The sequence below is a fragment of the Chionomys nivalis genome, chromosome 20 (genome assembly GCF_950005125.1).
Source record: "Chionomys nivalis chromosome 20, mChiNiv1.1, whole genome shotgun sequence".
NCBI lineage: Eukaryota > Metazoa > Chordata > Mammalia > Rodentia > Cricetidae > Chionomys > Chionomys nivalis.
The window spans coordinates 47,470,914-47,488,175 of NC_080105.1; the positions used below are offsets into that span (position 1 = coordinate 47,470,914).

The 17,262-nt window shown below is 47.9% G+C and overlaps 1 protein-coding gene across 2 annotated transcripts in view; it reads left to right on the top strand.

The window, feature by feature from the left end:
- The first annotated feature begins 778 nt into the window (after window positions 1-778).
- Window positions 779-17,262, top strand: part of Tacc1 (transforming acidic coiled-coil containing protein 1) — a 99,875-nt gene continuing 83,391 nt past the window's right edge. The window contains exon 1 of one of the 2 annotated variants that reach the window (XM_057752141.1): window positions 779-1,005. In XM_057752141.1, the coding sequence (XP_057608124.1) occupies window positions 984-1,005 (22 nt within the window). In that variant the 5' untranslated portion in view covers window positions 779-983. Of the gene's footprint in view, window positions 1,006-9,923; window positions 10,024-17,262 lie in introns of those variants that run through there. The other variant, XM_057752143.1, reaches the window with a different exon arrangement.

Consider the following 17,262-nt stretch of genomic DNA (forward strand, 5'->3'; position numbering starts at 1 on the left):
AAATTCAGTCACAGCTCATCTTCTGTAGACGGAGAGCATTCTGCTTGGGGCTGGAGAGATGGTTCAGGGAATTGGGAATGTGTCCTGCTCAAGATATTCCGTTTCCTGACTGCATGTGCACCCCTAGTCAACACTGTGGGGGTCAAGTGTTCTAACAGTTCCCAGTTTGTGGTTGAGTGTGACCATTCACAGAAAGGCTAAATAAAGGTTACCAACACCCGGATCTTCTGACGGACACCTCATCCCGGGCCACCGCTGGTCTCATCCCTGGGGGCCAGCGGAGACAGTAAGTTGGGAAGGGTAACAGGTTCTGCCCCTGAAGACCCTCCTTAGGTACCCCGATCTTTTATTGTGCTCCACACAGCTACCGGGTGGCCGCACCGATAGGAACCGGCTCAGCTGGAGGCTCCGAGTTAAAGGGCTGTCCCCTGCCAGCTGTTGTTTTTCCACCGGAAAGAAATAAGGGGACTGGGACCAGTAAGAGGGATGTGGGCGTGCATTTTCTTGGAATCCAAAGGATCAGGGAAGAAAAAAAATATCAAAAAATGTTCCCAGTACAAAGTTCAGAAGGGAAAAAAAAAAAAACCTCTGGGTGTTTTGTTTTGTTTAACTAAATTTTGTAACATGAGAGAGTCTCACACAAGAAGAGTGTTCTGGAGCCAAGTGTACCCAAGAGGAAAAAGTTTTCAGTACATGACGGAGTAAAGAGGGCCAAGGAGAAGGCGGGCGGGTGGGGGGGGGTAGCAGGGAGGGAAAGAGTAGAGGGGTTGACCGGGAAGGGAGGGGAGAGAGAGGGAAGTAGCGAATTTGAGATAGCTTCCAGGAAGACCCGCGATTACTCCTTGAGCTCCGCGTCCCTGAGGACGTCTCCTGTTCAGCCCCTGGAAGTTCCAGCCAAGAGTTACAAAACATCCTCTCCCCTGTGCCCAGGGGCTGGTGGTGGAGGGAGGCGCTGGCAGCTGCCAGTCCTCGCAGCAGGTGGGATGAGGCGGGCGCCGCGGACAGGTAGGATGGCTGCTTTTCAATCCTCCTTTGCCAACCAGGGGTGGGTCCTCCAGCTTTGCTCGGGGATGTTTCCGTGAAGAGGGTGGTTAGAAGGCCACCTGGGGGAGGTGGCGACGTTTCAAAATGCTTGAATGGATAGTGTGAATGGCCGAATTCTAGGAAGGAAGTTCTGTAAACTGAGGTTCTCTCTTCTGACTCCTTGCCCCCTGGCCCAACTTGGCAAAGAATGTCGGTAAATAGGGTCAGCTGGAAGTAGATTCAGAGAAGCGATTAAGGTTAGAAAGGGCCCTAATGAACCAGGGCTTGGACCTTGTGTGTTTCTGGCTCATTTTCCTCCCTCGCGTGGTCCCGGCTCAGCGTGCCCTGATGCAGTGGTCCCTCCAGGTACCGGGGTGTAGCGCCAGGGCTGTGTCTGTGGACAGGTGGGATGTGAAGGGTCTGTGGTCCAATCAGATGCCTGCATGTAGCCTTGGCCCTTGGTGGTGACATTCAGCAAACCGTGGCTCTATAGTCTTGGCCATTGCTGCTGACGCTGAACTGGCCTAGCGAATTCAGGGTGTCTCCCCCCCCACACACACCCCGAAGCTGAGGAAGTCGATGGAGAAGTCGTTGTGATGGAGCCCTTCTCGGGAGTCCTACGGCTTTCTTCTCTTAATGACACATTTTGCCCCTTAGCCACACATCTCCTTGCCTTATTCTCTGACAGGCTCACTACATGAGGAAGGGAACTGGACTAAATCGTCAGAACTTACCAGTTGGCTATGAAGAAGTACCAGCTGACTCTTGTTGGGCATCTGCCATATGCCAGGAGACAGGCGAAAGGTGGCAGACACTGTCATCATCCTTTCTGTTCTACAGATGACGATCAGGCTCGTGGCTCAGTAAATGACAGAGGAGGGATGTGAGCCACGTAGGTTCAGAAGGCAGGGCTTCAAATCTGGGTTCCAGCCAGGTTTTACTATAAAGCAGGTGGACAATGCAGATGTGTTCTTTCTGGGTGTTGCAGTATGAGGGTTCCTGTGCAAGGGTTCCTGTGCGGGGTTCCTGTGTAGCCACGCACACACACCCCACCCCATGCAGAGGCCTGGGCTCTGTAGGGAGTGTCCCGAGTGCCTCGACCCTAGTTCACTAGCCAGCAGAGTGTGACTAGAGCTAGCCATTTACCCCAGCTTCCCACCTCATACGCAATTGCATCTCCTGGATGATGCAGGGACATTGCTCTTTGTAATGTTGGGGTCCCCTTTGGGGAGGAGGAGTTCAACATGGAGGCCGAGGCATCTGGGGCCGCGATGACCTCATCTTTTAAGTTCCAGCCCAGGAGCTGCATCTTTATCTGGCTGGAAGGTAAGGGTCTAGTTTGAAAGGACGTTTTAACGGTTTAAACCGGGGGTGCATGGTGATCTGCCTGGACTGCACATGGTTGCTCTGGAAACCCTGGTTCACGGACTTGTAGTCACACAGTTCATGTGGTCCTCACTGAAGCCCTGAGAGGCATCTACAGGGAGGGACAGACCTCATATATCTGGTCCAAGCACACTCAGCCTGTGTGTGCAATTGGAGCCCCATCCTGCCGAGTCTGGGCCTCAAGGCATTGAATGCTTTTGAAGGTTCCTTTTACAGAGGTAAGAGACTGAAGTAGCAGGGGCTCTTTGTGTTTTTGTAATGGGTGATTCTGAGAGGAATCTGAGCTGAGCGGGTCACAGGGCCGAGACAGAATGTTCTATGAAAGGAAGCGTGCTCTGTGCATGCATGGAGTCGGGGTCTTTTTTGTTTTGTTTGTTTGTTTTTCGTTGCGGTCCCGTATGGTAGTCTTTGGAGTGCTAGGATTGCAGGAGCCAGCAATGCTGCATCCTGCTAAATATCTATTACAAAATGGTACAGAGGGTCCCCTGTCTGTCCGTCCGTCCGTCCGTCCGTCCGTCCGTCCGTGTGGTGTGTGTGTGTGTGTGTGTGTGTGAGAGAGAGAGAGAGAGAGAGAGAGAGAGAGAGAGAAAGGGAGAGAGAGAGAGAGAGAGAGAGAGAGAGAGAGAGAGAGAGAGAGAGAGAGAGCGCACTGAGGATGGAACACAGGGCCCCATCCATGCTCGACAATAACTTAACCTCTGAGCTCCATGCTCAGCCCTAGACACAACCGTTTAATGACAGAGAGCTGAGCCTTGCAGTTGGCCTGCTGGTCCATGGTCCACGTCTCTTCTCTGCCACACAGTACACCACAATGTGCATCCAAATGTGTGGGGTTTGGTTGTTGTTTGTTTTGTGTGCTTGCTTGTTTGTTTTCTTTCCGTTTTCGTTCCCCATTGAGGAAATGCCATTAGCAAACCCATTAGTATTCTAGGAGAATGACTTTAGGATTTCGAGCCGAGATATCAAATATCAAGTGCTGTATGTAACTTATTTTAAAGAAGTAAGGCAGCTCAAGATTTACAGAAGGGCTTTTGTGGCTGTTGTTTTCAGAACCCAAGTTGAGCTGGGCGGTGGTGGCGCACGCCTTTAATCCCAGCATTTGGGAGGCAGAGGCAGGCGGATCTCTGTGAGTTCGAGACCAGCCTGGTCTACAGAGCTAGTTCCAGGACAGGCTCCAAAACCACAGAGAAACCCTGTCTCGAAAAACAAAAAAAACAAAAAACAAAAAAAAAAAAAAACCCAAGTTGATCAGCATCTCCTAGTTCTGGATTAAGTTTAGAATGTTCTTGAAACTAGTATGCCTTGGACTGGAGAAATGGCTCAGAGGTTAAGAGCACTGACTATTCTTCCAAAGGTTCGGAGTTCAAGTCCCAGCAACCACATGATGGCTCACAACCATCTGTAATGAGATCTGGTGCCTTCTTTTGGCCTTCAGGGACACATGCAGGTAGAATGCTGTATACATAATTAAATAAATCTTTAAAAAAAAGAGAGAGAGAGAGAAACTAGTATGCCTTGATATACCAACTTCTAGAAGTCAGTGAAGAAGAAATTGACAGCTAGTGTTTGCCGGGTCCTTTGTGTGAGCCCGGCCTGTGTGAGGCACCTCTGTGCACTCTCCCAGGGGATGGGTGGATGGGCATGTATTTCCTCAGTTTGCAAGGTTCTGAGAAAGAAATGAGGTGCACAGCAACACACAGCATGTAGGTGCTGGAGCTGGGGTTCGAACTCTGTCCTAACGCACGGATGCTTCTGTTAGACATCAGAGCTCTGCTAAATTCCACCTGATGACCTGCTTGAATCCATTTTCATCCATCTGAGGCACAGTGAACATGAAAGCTGAGGGCACACTACTTCTAAAGTGCCAGAGGCTAAAGGGCGCCAAGGGGGACCTCACAGGAGACTCATGGGGTCATGGCATCTGAATAAGAAAACTACCTGGAGCAGCTAGCTGGTCTGGGCATAACTGTGAGATCCATGGCCTCCTTCTCCTTCCTTCTCTTCCTCCTTTCTCTCTCTCTCTCTCTCTCTCTCTCTCTCTCTCTCTCTCTCTCTCTCTTTCTCTCTCTCTCTTCCTCCTTCTCCTCCTCCTCCTCCTCCTCCTCCTCCTCCTCTTCTTCTTTTTCTTTCAAGACAGGGCTTCTCTGAGTAGCCTTGGCTGTCCTGAAAATAGTTCTGAAGGCCAAGCTGGCCTTGAACTCATAGAGATCCACCTGCCTCTGCCTCTTGAGTTCTGGGATTAAAGGTGTGTGCCATCACCACGTGTGGCCTTCTTAATTGTACCTGTGAACCCCCAACGGTTCTGTACCTCCATGGTCTCCCCGCCATACACACACACACCAGAATCCCGGTTAACGTATGTCGTGGTTTGAATATCTCCCATAGGCTCAGGCATTGAATGGGTGATCTCCAGTTGGTGATGCTGTTTGAAGCAGAGATGGGAGGAAGTTTGTTGTTAACTGAGCACTTGCGGGGAGGTGGGGTTTAGAGTCTTGCCCCGCCCACTTTTGGTTTGCTCTCTGCCTCCCTTGTGGTTGAAGATGTTAACTCCCAGCTTCCTACTCCTGTCACTCCCGCTGCCATGCCTCTCACCATGATGGGCTTTTGTCCTTGTGAAGCCATGACCCCAAACAAACCCTTTCTTCTAGGAGCTGCCCTGGTGGGGCTGTTTTATCCTAGCAGCAGAACAGTCACTAATACACCATGCCACAAAATACAGAGTCCTGCCCTATGTCTTACACATTCAGAACCCCCCCTTCTCTTTCCTTCCCTCCCTCTCCACCTCCCTCCCTCCCATGCTAGAGTGTGTCTACAGCAATAATCAATTTTTTTTTTGCTAGAAACATGATAACAATAGAAATCAGGAGTAAGGAAAGAGATGTCTTTCATTTTTTTAAAAATCATTGGTCATCATTTTAACTTTTTTGTTTGTTTTTATGTGTACAGGTGATTTGCCTGCACATAATTCTGTGTGCCACAGTCAAGCGTACCAGATCCCCTGACCTGCAGTTACAGATGGCTGTGAGCCACCATTGTGGGTACCAAGAGCAGCCAGTGCTCTGAACCACCCAGCCACCTCTCTAGCCTGGAAAGAGTTCTTAAGGACTTGGGAATATAAGTCTCCTCGGCTTCTCTCCCTCCTCCCATCACACACTACAGTAGTGCACATTTGGGACTCATCAGTAACTGGGGGAGGTCCTGGTTTGATGACCGAGAGTGGGTGGATGAAAGAAAGGAACGCTATTTAGTCTGCTACAGTCTACCCGAAACACATGAGATGGGCACTGAGGGGGGCACCACCTTTATGTTTCTTTACCCTCAGTTCTGGAAATACCAAAGAAGAGACTTTCTCCCTTAGCCTGGTCCTCCAGTCTTGGAGGCCCCCAGGGAAACCAAAGCAGACAGAAGCAGCTGAAAACCAATGCAGAAGAGAGTGTCGCAAGGCAAGGCAGGAAGGGAAGACTCGGTGTGTTTGTTGGCCAGCTTAGGGCCCTTGGAATTTTCCATAGTTTGTCTTTCTGGCTAATCATTACCATCTCCATAATTGCTGGCAATTGACCGTTTGCTGCTGGGTTTGCCAGCCACCTGCCCACCAGCCTGAGCATTGCACCAGCTGCTGCCAGCTGCTGAGGTCCTTCTCAGGCTTCTTCAGGAACAAGGGAGGGTGCTGGTTGCCTGCCCACCCAGATGCCGGATGAATGATCGTCTCATTCTGTTTCCTGGGCTCTTAGAAATAAGCTCTCCAGCCTATAACTCACATGAGCGCAGCATGATCATCCCTGGAATGGCTCAGGAGCCAGCCACCATTGCCCATGCAAGCGCAGATGCTAGTCATGTAAGGGAGAAAGGCCTGGATATATTTAGCAAGCAAGCAGCTGTCGGCTCTCAAGGCTCACACCAGCCTAGTCTGCAAAGGCCTTTAGTGGCTTCTGGAATCCCATGGACCAGAGCGGGACTCTGCATGGCCGTTTTAAATTCTCAACTTCTGATGAGAGCTGGGAACTGAGCGGGATGCCTGGAGGGGAAATTGACTGCTTAAGACCACAGAGCAGGGTCCAGAGCCCCTCTGTGTCAACAAGCCAAGGTGATACACGTGGATTATCCTGGGAAGGACTTGGTGCTCCAGCCTTCCTTGTGTCTTCATCTTCCGTGCTCCCCCACTGTCCAGCCTCCCCCACGGTGCTTTGGACTCAGCATACTGGCCTCTGTGGATGCCTTGCATCAGCTGTATGTTCACCTCACTGATGAAAGCAGCTGTAGGAAGTCAGAGAGAGGAAAGGGTGGAGAAGGGACATAGTCCCCGGCTCTTCTCCTGCTGGGATGTCCCGGGATGGTCATGTTACCTGACTGACAGCTGAGTCAGGCTGGGCCTCTGTCTTTGTTAGGGTTACTATAGATGTGAAGAGATACCCTGACCATGGAAGCATTTATAAAAGGAAGCGTTTAACCAGGGCATGTTACAATTTCAGAGGTTTGGTCCATTGTCATTCTGGCAGACGCATGGCAGCCCTCAGGCAGACATGGCACTGGAGAAGGAGATGAGAGTTCTACACCCAGGGGACCAGAGTGTGGCTTCCAGCACCCACATCAGATGGCTCACAACCACCGATAACTCCAGTTCCAGGAGACCCAGAACCCTCTTTTTCTCGTCCATGGGTTCTCACATGCACATTTGTATACATACACACGGTGACACACACATAAATAAATAAAATATGAAGTAAAATGAAAAACCCCATAGGTTGGGAGTTTTAAAGCATGACATCTTGACAGGGCATTAAAGAAGGCAGACGAAGTCGGTAGTCATATACGACGGTCCTGCCTTGGGAGCCTCGGTGTTCGCCACTGTCAGTTCTTGGAATAATCAGCACTTTAATACAGCTGACAATCTTATTTTAAATCTCACACGGAAAGACCAAGCGATTTAAATAGACAAATTGTTTTTAAAGAGGATGGTGATATTGGAGCCCTCACCTCACACTGCTTGATCTCAAGAATAGTCTGTGAATCTAAAAATATAAAGCAAATTGATCCTTCATAAATTAACATGCAAGGGACTGGAGACACAGCTCAGCAGTTTAGAGCACTGGCTGCTCTTCCACAGGGCCTGGGCTTGATTCCCAGCACCTACGTGGCAGCTTATAGCCAACTGTGACTTCAGTTCCAGGGATTTGATGCCCTCTTCTGGCACCAGGCATGCATATAAAAAGGTCCACACACAGGCAAAATACTCACACACATAAAATAATAAAATTTTGAATATTTTTTTTAAAAAATCTACATAGAAATGATATCCAAGCCAGGTGAAATGGTGCCTCTCTGAGATCACCACATACTCCTCAAGGGGACTTCCTCTCCTACTGGATACTCATGTGATGTGATTTGCAGGAGCACGGGGTGTCATGTTGAAGGTAAGCTTTGTTAGAGAGACAGAGTTGGGCTTGCCTGCTGTGTCTAACTGGGGGTTGCTGCTGTTTCTTAGTTTTGTCTTCAACGGGAGCATAAGAAGGAGAGGACTCTCAACAAAGGCACATGAGTAGAGACATTGCAGATAATTCCACAGTGTGCTTCTGATCTGACAATCCACAATGATGTCTGGAGTAGAAAAACAGGTTTTGTTTCTGCATCCGTGAGAACACAGATTGTACCCTGGGGGCTGAGGGGCATCGGGGATCTTAATCTGTCTTGGGCCTGCTTTCTGAAGAGCTCTCGGATAAGTTTCCTTCCCAAGGACGAGGTGAGGACAAGATGTCCCCTTCACTGTGGTCATTCCCATGACCTTGGAGATCCAACTCCCCATAAGCCCTTCCTATAGCTGCCAGGGCAGCCAAAGAAACAACAAAGCAACATTGTGGCCACCCAACACCGGGAGAGAGGCTGGGTAAGCCTCAGACTTTCCTTTGTTTTGTAGAACCCCTGTCTCAATGTCTCTGCAACACAGCAGGGTCCCTCTCGCTATTTATTGTTCTTTGTTATCGTCATCATGGTGGTCGTTGTCCTCCTCCCCTTCAGTGCTGGGAACCAGGGATAGCTTCACACCTACTAATCAAGTCTTCTAATACTGAGCTCCGCCTTTAGCCCCATCTTTGCCTTTCAAACCATTTTAGGGACACTGCCCCGTGTCTTCCGGCACTAAACAAGAACGAAATGTCCCACATCCCACAGTCCCACAGTCTTATCTACCCAGAGAAGGAAACTTTCTGGTTCCTGCCCTCTGCCGTCCTACCCCTCCCATTTCCTTTGGAAGGCCTCTTGGAAAGAAGACCTTCCCAGGAGGAGGGGCCAAGCACTCCTGAAGAACTGGTAGCAGTGTTGCTCCAGGGTCATCCCACTGCTCCAGACAACCTGTGAATAATCTGAACTTTTTATAAGATAGGTCTCTGGCTGCATTCTGCTTCTCTAGATACTTGAAGTCTTTCTTGCAAAAAAATCCCAGTTCCAGCTCTGCTATGCTTTCCTTAGTTAATCTTTTTTCCCCACTCCTCATACTCAGGGCTTCAATGTGTCAGCACTGTGGACATTAGGGACACTGCCCAAGCAGTGTAGCGAATCAACAGATGGTCAAGATGTTGACACACAACAGAGAGCTTGTTAATGTAACACATCTTTATTTTCCTATAGCTTCCAGTCAAGAGAAAAGTTAACGCTGGGCCCAGTGCTGTGTGCCCAGCAACCACCTCTTTTGTTCAACTAGTGCATAGTCATCGCTGATAAACCAGAACACAAGCACAAAGCTAGGAGACAGGGGTCCGAGAATCTTCTAGCCATTACAAAAGTTACAATCTAAAGGGGCATGGGCTGCTGAAAATCTGAAGCCACAGTTCCACATTTCAAGGCTAGCCTTTGTAACCTTTGCGAGAGTTTTTCCACAAAAAAAAAAAAAAAGTGTGTGTCTCTCTCTGTTTCCTAAAAAAAAAAAAAGTGTGTGTGTGTGTCTGTGTGTGTCTGTGTGTGTCTGTGTGTCTGTGTGTAGCAAATAGCTGGACTTGCTGGCACATACCAATAAAATACCTGTACTTGGGATGTGGAGTAGAAAGATTAGGAATTCAAGATCATTCTGGGCCAGCAGGTCTTACAAGAAACAAACAGCGTCTCAGTATGTAACTCTGGCTGTTCTGGAACTCACTGTGTAGACCAAACTGGCCTCGAACTCACAGAGATCCACCTGCCTCTGTCTCCTGAGCGCTGGGATTTAAAGGGATGTGCCACTATGCCTGTCTGTTTTCTTTCTTTTTTTATTCTTATGAATTTGGAAAAGACTTCATTCTTTGGTTGGCAAAGGCAACGTGCACATTTCGCAGTGAACACGTTCCCTTATTCTACAGATGAAGAAAGCAGGACTCGGAAAGGGTGCAGTAACTTGTCCCAAGTCACCCAGCTAGTTGGGGAGTTCGGGTGAAAGCAGATGGCAGAAGTGAGATTCGCCGGGCTTCACTTGCAGCCAGGGCGGGCGGGAGGTGACTACGGCCCCGCCCCTCCCCGCGTCAGGCCCTTCCTCCCGACGCCTCCCGCCGAAGTCACCCGTGGGCTGGCAGTGATGGGCGGCTCGCACTCCCAGGGTCGCGGCCCTGGGCCCGAGTGGGAGACGCCCCCGACAGTCGTGGACGCCGCCGCGTGAGTCAGCGCAGTGCGTGGGACGGGGGACCCGGGGCAGGGACGGACACCGAGCAGGGTGGGGGTGCTCGACGAGGACCCGCGCGGGCCTGCGGGGTCCAGGGGTTGGGGATGTGGCGCTTGTGGCTCCCAAGAATTCCCTCTTGTTTGTGGCGAGTTTCACGATGACCTCAGAGAAGGGCAGCATTGTAGCTGCAGTAAGCGAGCTTTGTTCCGGGACAGCAACAGCTGGGGACACCAAGTACCGTAAGGGGCGGTGAAGGGAACTCAATGCTGGGAAAGTTGGGGAGAAGGCGAGCGCTGATGAAGACTTGAGAGATGGTCAGAACCGTACAAACTGTGTTATAGAGTTGTGTGTGCTGGAGGCGACTCTTCAGGGAGATAGACGGTGTGGCATGGCATGCCTTTTTCCTTCTTTCTTTCCTTCCTTCCTTCTTTCTTTCCTTCCTTCCTTTCTTTTTTAAAATAATCTTTTCAAGGCAGAATAGCCTCTTGGTATCCAAATACTAAATATGCTATTTTACTCCTATTATTTAAAACATTATTGTTATTAGTAGTAGTAGTAGTGGTAGTGGTAGTGGTGGTGTCAGGGCACATGTGGAGGGCAGCTCTCTTTACTACTACGCGGGTCCCAGGAATTGATCTCAGGTTGTCAGGCTTGGTAACAAATACCATTCTTGACCTGTTGAATCATGTGTCATGAGCTCTGTGCCTCCTGATATTTACAATATGATCACAAATCTAAACGAAGTCTGAACAACTTGTTAATAAAAAGGGTAGCTGAGATTCACTGAGCCAGTGAGAATTATTTTTTTAAAAAAAACCTTAATAATTGCTTTGTCCAATTTAATCTCCAGGAACACTGAATTAGTTTCTTGTATTATCATCCTATGGGTAAATAAACTCAAGCATAGAGAAATCAAGGAAGTTGTCCAAGGTCCCCCAGCTAGAAAGTAGTGGGCTCCAGGGTGTCTGACGTCAGAGCTCAGGTTGTAGCTGCCTCCCACTCAAGAAAAGAGGGAAGAAACTGTCAGATTTTTAGTTCACGCAACAGAACACATACCCCCCCCCCTTTCATTTCCCTGCATAAGGAAATCTGAATTGGCACTGCTTAATACAAGAATATAAAATGCTAGAGCTGACTTAACTTTTTTTTTTTTGGTTTTTCGAGACAGGGTTTCTCTGTGGTTTTGGAGCCTGTCCTGGAACTAGCTCTGTAGACCAGGCTGGTCTCGAACTCACAGAGATCCGCCTGCCTCTGCCTCCCAAGTGCTGGGATTAAAGGCGTGCGCCACCACCGCCCGGCCTGACTTAACTTTTATTAAACACACAGAAGGGACTGCCACGGTGGCTCAGCGGCTAAGCACACTTGCTCTTACTGAGGACCTGAGTTCAGTTCCCAGCACTCACATGGTAGCTCAGAACCATCCATAACTCCAGTTCTAGGGGATCTGACCTCCTCTTCCTTGGGTGCCAGGCATGAATGTGGCACGCACACACACATGCATGCTGGCAAAACACTCATATACACAGAATAAAAATAATTAGCCAGGTGGTGGCAGCGGCACACACCTTTAATCCCAGCACTCCCAAGGCAGAGACAGGTGGATCTCTGAGTTGGGGCCAGCCTGGTCTACAGAGCAAGTTTTAGAATAGCCAGAGCTACACAGAGGAACTCTGTCTTGAAGAAACAAAAAATAAAATGAAATGAAAAATTTCGGGTAGGCTGGGGGTCTTTTATTTATGTTTTAACTTCTCTATTTCTTTGCCTCATCGTTCATTAACCGAATGGCAGAAACAGTTTCACGGGCTGTTCTGAGGTTGATAGAAGGTTGGGTGTATGTGAATCACAACCATTTTATCTGTGGACCATTTTATCTGTGAACTCACACCGTCTATTCTGTCAGTCAAGGATGAAAACTGAGTGGTCTTTGTGGATTGTGACTGTAAAGGTTTGCTGTCTAGATCGTGAGATTATTCGCTGGAGGCTTTTGGAAAAAACGAAGGTGCATGTGATGTCAGTGGCTGGGTATTAAGTCGCCAGTTGTTCAGTGTCCAGTGTGTTGGTGTTCTCTCTCTCTCTCTGAGATCCCCTCCCCTGGAAGTTCTTCTGTGTTTGGCAAAGTTTGCCTAAAAATCAGCCAATACACGTGGCCATCCTTGGTCTTCCCTTAGGGTAAGCACACCGGTTGTTACTCAGTGGTGGAGTGCCTGCCTAGGCTCTGGGCTTCGCTCTCAGTACTGCGATTTTTGGTCTTCCCAGAGTACACAGTCTCTGACAGTGGTCAGCCTTAGCGGACACATGGGACATCAGTTAAAGACCGTTCAGAAGCTGTGGTGTGGTGTGGTGTGGTGTGGTGTGGTGTGGTGTAGTGTGATGTGGTGTGGTGTGGTGGTCCATGCTTTCAGTATCAGCACTCAGAGGCAGGCAGATCTCTGAGCTGGAGGCTAGCCTGCTCTACAGAGCAAGTTCCAGGGTAACACAGAAACCCTATCTCCAGGGATGGGGGGGGGGAGGAAAAAACAAAAAAAGATCCCTTTAGAAAGATGAAATTCCATTCCTGTCAAAGCTGTTCCCCAAGTGTTGCTGATCGGAGGCACACGCCACAAGTCTCTCCAGGGCTCACGAGAGCAAGGACGCATTGTCCACACGGTACCCACAGACTTCCTGTCGGACGTGTGACTGCCCTGGATAACGTTGACCTCAAGGAAGCCCCCCCTTGGACAGTGGCACTTTGGAAGCTTATTGTTCCTTTAAAAAAATTATATGAAAGTCACATGACGAATGCACCCACAGGCATTTTCTTTTGAGGGAGAAATTGTCTTTGAGAATGGTCCCGGTCTGTGTTTCAGAAGGACTGGATACTAAAAGGCGCCAGATAAGGCCTTTACAGAAACTCCGCTGAGAAACACAAAAGTGCATACATGTGCGTGGAAGCAGTGCCTGAGTCAAGGTCAAATTCGTCAGTCTTTGAAAGTTTAACCTTTTCGGAGCACAAGGAAACAAATGGCTGGCTTGGGCAAAAGGCTGGAGTAGTTTGGTTCATTTGTTCCTTTGTTCGTTCGTTCGTTCGTTCGTTCATTCATTCATTCCAGGAGGCTTTGAGAATTGAGGGAGCACAACTGTGGGGTCAGGCAGACCTGGATTAAGATTCCTCTTCTCCTGCTCACTCCCCCGCCCCCGTTTAGTTTCAGGCGAGTGGGAAATGCCCGCCCCACAGCCCCACCAGTGCTGGGATTACAGATGTTCTCTGCCCTGCCTGGTTTTACACAGTGCTGGGTATTGAACACAGGGCTTTACATTTGCCACTCAGGCACTCTGTCAAGTGAATATCCAGCAACCTCTCAACTCCTTCTTTAGCTAATTTCCAGGTTTCTTCAAGAAGAAGCGCTACCAAGAAGATAGGCACACCTTGGGTGTGCGGTAGTTTAGTGTACTGTTCAAAACCATCACTTCCCTGGTCGATTGTGGTGATAGGGTTCAAAGAATGACATAAAGCAGAGCCCATGATTTATAAATAATCACCTCGTTCTTATTTAGCTTGTCTGAAATAAATGATACACACAGGTTAAATTTATGGACTGATCTTTGCATTCTGGATTTAGTGAATAATGGACTGGCTGGGCCAGTGGCGGTGTGTGTGTGTGTGTGTGTGTGTGTGTGTGTGTGTGTCTAGGCAGTGCTCCGAGGTCTTCAGTGATTTTGCCTGTGTCTTTCAGGTCATGTCAACAAGATGCAGCAGGTTCAATATTCTCTTGACAGTAAAGTCTCCAACATTTAAGCTGAAGGAAGCCCTCCTCTCCTTCCTCCTCCTCCCTTCCCCCTCCTTCTCCTCCTCTTTTGTGGGTGTGTGGGTGTGGTTCCAGGATTAAATGTAGAGCCCTGTGCGTGATAGGCAAGGACTCTGACTGAGCCACATCCCCAGCCCATCCCCCGACTTTTTTCCCCACTTTGGTACAAGGTCTTACACTGCAGACTAGGTTGGCCTTGGATATGCAGTCTTTCTGCTCCAGCCTTCCAAGTAGCTGGGATTTTAGGAGCAGCATCTAAAGTGTCGCTTGATGGAAAAGCTGTGGTGGAACAGACGGACGTCCTGACAGGAAGAGGGCTGTCGGCCTTGAACTTTTGAACTCAGAAACTTGGCTCATAATATGCACACTTATTGTGAATCCCACTGGCTTCAAATTCATAGTGTTCTTCATCATCTTCTCACTAGATAGTTGTAGTAACATTTGAAACATTCTAGTTCAGCCAGGCGTGGTGGTGCCATTTTTAATCCCAACACTCAGGAGGTAGAGGCAGGTGGATCTCTGTTAGTTCTAGGCCAGTCTGTCTGGCTTATATATCAAGTTCCAGGCCAGCCAGAACTATGTGATGGGGTCCTGTCTCAAAAACAAACACAAGACAAACAAACAAACAAACAAAACTTAATTAAAAACATGTTAATCCCAAGCCTGGCATGGTGTGTACACTATAATTCTGACACTCAGGAGGAAAGCTGGGACACATAGTGAGACCTTGCCTCAAAATAAATAAATAAGCAAATGAATGAAAAATGAAAGCCTCATTGGTTTTCATTTACTACAGGGGTTTTAAAAATGCCTATGTAAAATGTTTTAGTGTAGAATAAAAGAAAGATTTAGAGAAAGTTTTGGAAAAGACAGAAAAAAGATTAGCTATGTGAAGACAAGTTAAAAGAATTATGGTATCTAACTTGGAGAACTGGCCTGAGAGATGTAGAAATATAAGATTTGAGGAGATGTTGGCTTGTTCTGTCTAGCAAAGCTCACCCAAAAGGAAATGGCCTGAAGTGTATGACCTGTGTGTGCGTGAATGCACATGTGTGTGCTTCTGTAAGTGTGCTTGTGTGTGTGCATGCATGTGTGAGTGTGCATGTGTGTGTGTGTGTGCAGTGGGGATATCTCCTGTGTGTGAGGGGCTGGAAGTAGCCGTATCTAGTAAGGCAGAAGGTACTGTCTCTAATCATGACAAGACACATACTCCGTCAAGGTAGCTACTGAGTAGGAATGCAGGAAAAGCCTAGTTCCACTAACTCTTCCCCTTTGGGGCTAGTACACAGCAGCACCCCATCTTCTTTCCCTCCTCCCACACCTTTCCTAGCTGGCACATGTTTCAGTATTAAACACCCAGAGACACAAGAAAGAAAAAAAAAAGGCACAGCTGCTGGATTGTGTAGGTCTGAGCTGGTGAGGGGCCAGAGTGGCTGTAGTGTACAGAACGCCATCAGCCTGAGGCTGGGCATGTCCTGGCACCATCCGTGCGGGTCCGATTGTGAGGTTGCTCGCTCTGGCTGTGAGGGTGAGGCATGCTCTTTTTATTTTTTTACTTTCCCCACTGTGCAGGACCGATACTGGAATTCACGATTTTAACCCCTCAGGTGTAAGTGTGTGGGTGTGTGGTGGACATATCTGCTCTTGCTGGTTTGTACACGTGTCCACTTTTACCATTTTAAAGTATATGATTCAGTAACACTGATAACATGTACAACCATCTCTGCTGCTTAGACGCTTTCACCACTGCGAACTGCACTCGTGGAATGATGGGAAGTTCCCCATTGCTGCTCCCCTGGCTCCTGGTAACCTTTGGATTTTTTGTTTTTGTTTTTGTTTGTTTGTTCTGTTTTATACTACCTATCCTAGGTCCATCATACAAACAGAATTATATAATATTATTCTATGTCTGGCTATTTCACTTAGCATAATATTTGCAGATCTGTTCATGTTGTAGTGTGTATCAGAATGATTAAAATGTGACTCGAGTGTGTACTCGTGTGTGTGTGTGTGTGTGTGACATTTTATTTCTTCATTCATCTGTGGGCAGACTACTGTGAATAACCCTGCTTTGAACATTAGAACACAAGGGAGACCCTGCATTAGATTGTTTAGGCTATACACATAGGAGTAGCATTATTGAGTGATTCTGTTTAATTTTTTTTGAAGTTTCCCAAAGTGGCCTACCCCCTCTTTTTAAAGATTATTTTTATCTCACGTATACGAGAGTTTACCTACATGTCTATAGGTACCCCTTGTGCATGCCTGGTGCCGGAAGAGGCCAGAGGATAGTGTGAGTTCCTCTGGAACTGGAGTTACAGCGGTTGTGAGTTGGGTGGGTGCTAGAAATTGTGCTGGGCCCTCTGGAAGGACAGCAAAGGCTCTCAACTACTGAGTCGTTTGTAATAGCCATCCTGAGAGGTGTGAAGTAGTATCGAGTTTGATTTCTGTGGTGATTCATTGTATTAGTTACCATAATAACCTGACAAAAAGCAACCTAGAGAAGGCGGATTTATTTTGGCTCACAGGTTGCCGGTACAGTCCGCCTCACAGGGAAGGTTGGGTACTAGCGGTGTGAAGCAGCTGGTCCTGCTCTGCAGTCAGGAAGCCAGAGGAGCGACTGCTTCTGTTTAACTTAGTTTCTCCTTTCTCTTCAATCCAGAACCGCACCCATGGGTAGGTCATCCCGCTCAACCTAATCCAGATAATGTCTCACAGATGTGCCTAGAGAATTTATTCCCATGGCACTTCTAAATGCCACCAAATAATAATCAAGATTACCCTCACAGGGACTGGAGAGCATGTATTGTTCTTCCCGAGGACCTGGGTTCTGTTCCCAGCCCTCATATGATGGTTCACACAGCTGCCTGTAATTCCAGTTCCAGGTAATCTGACACACTCACACGCTCTCCTACCCCTGTGGGTGCCAGATATCATACATGCAAACATACACATACAAAATAATTAAAATAAAAATAGAAAAATATTACCCGCTATAGTACTGGTCCAAAAACTCATGTACTTAGTTAACGTATCCTGTTAGGGAAGTCTGTAAACTCTTTCTTTAAGTAAACAAATCTTTTCTTTTATATTTTATGTATGAATGTTCTGCATGTCAACCCGTGCCAGAAGAGGGCGTCAGATCCTATTACAGATGGTTGTGAGCCACCATGTGGTTGTTGCAAACTGAACTTGGGTTCTCTGGAAGAGCAGCCAGTGCTCTTAACCACTGAGTCATCTCTCCAGCTCAGCTATGATTATTTTTTTTTTAATATAAATCGACCCATGATGTTATCTTTTGTAATTCTTTCTTCAGCTCTTATGTTTCATTATAGGATGAGATAGGTTGTTTTTCTTCTTGTTGCCTTATGACTTCTTCCTCATAATAACCGTTTATTCTGTTTGAGATTCCTGAGTCACCAATGGGATATAAGCCTCTAACAGATC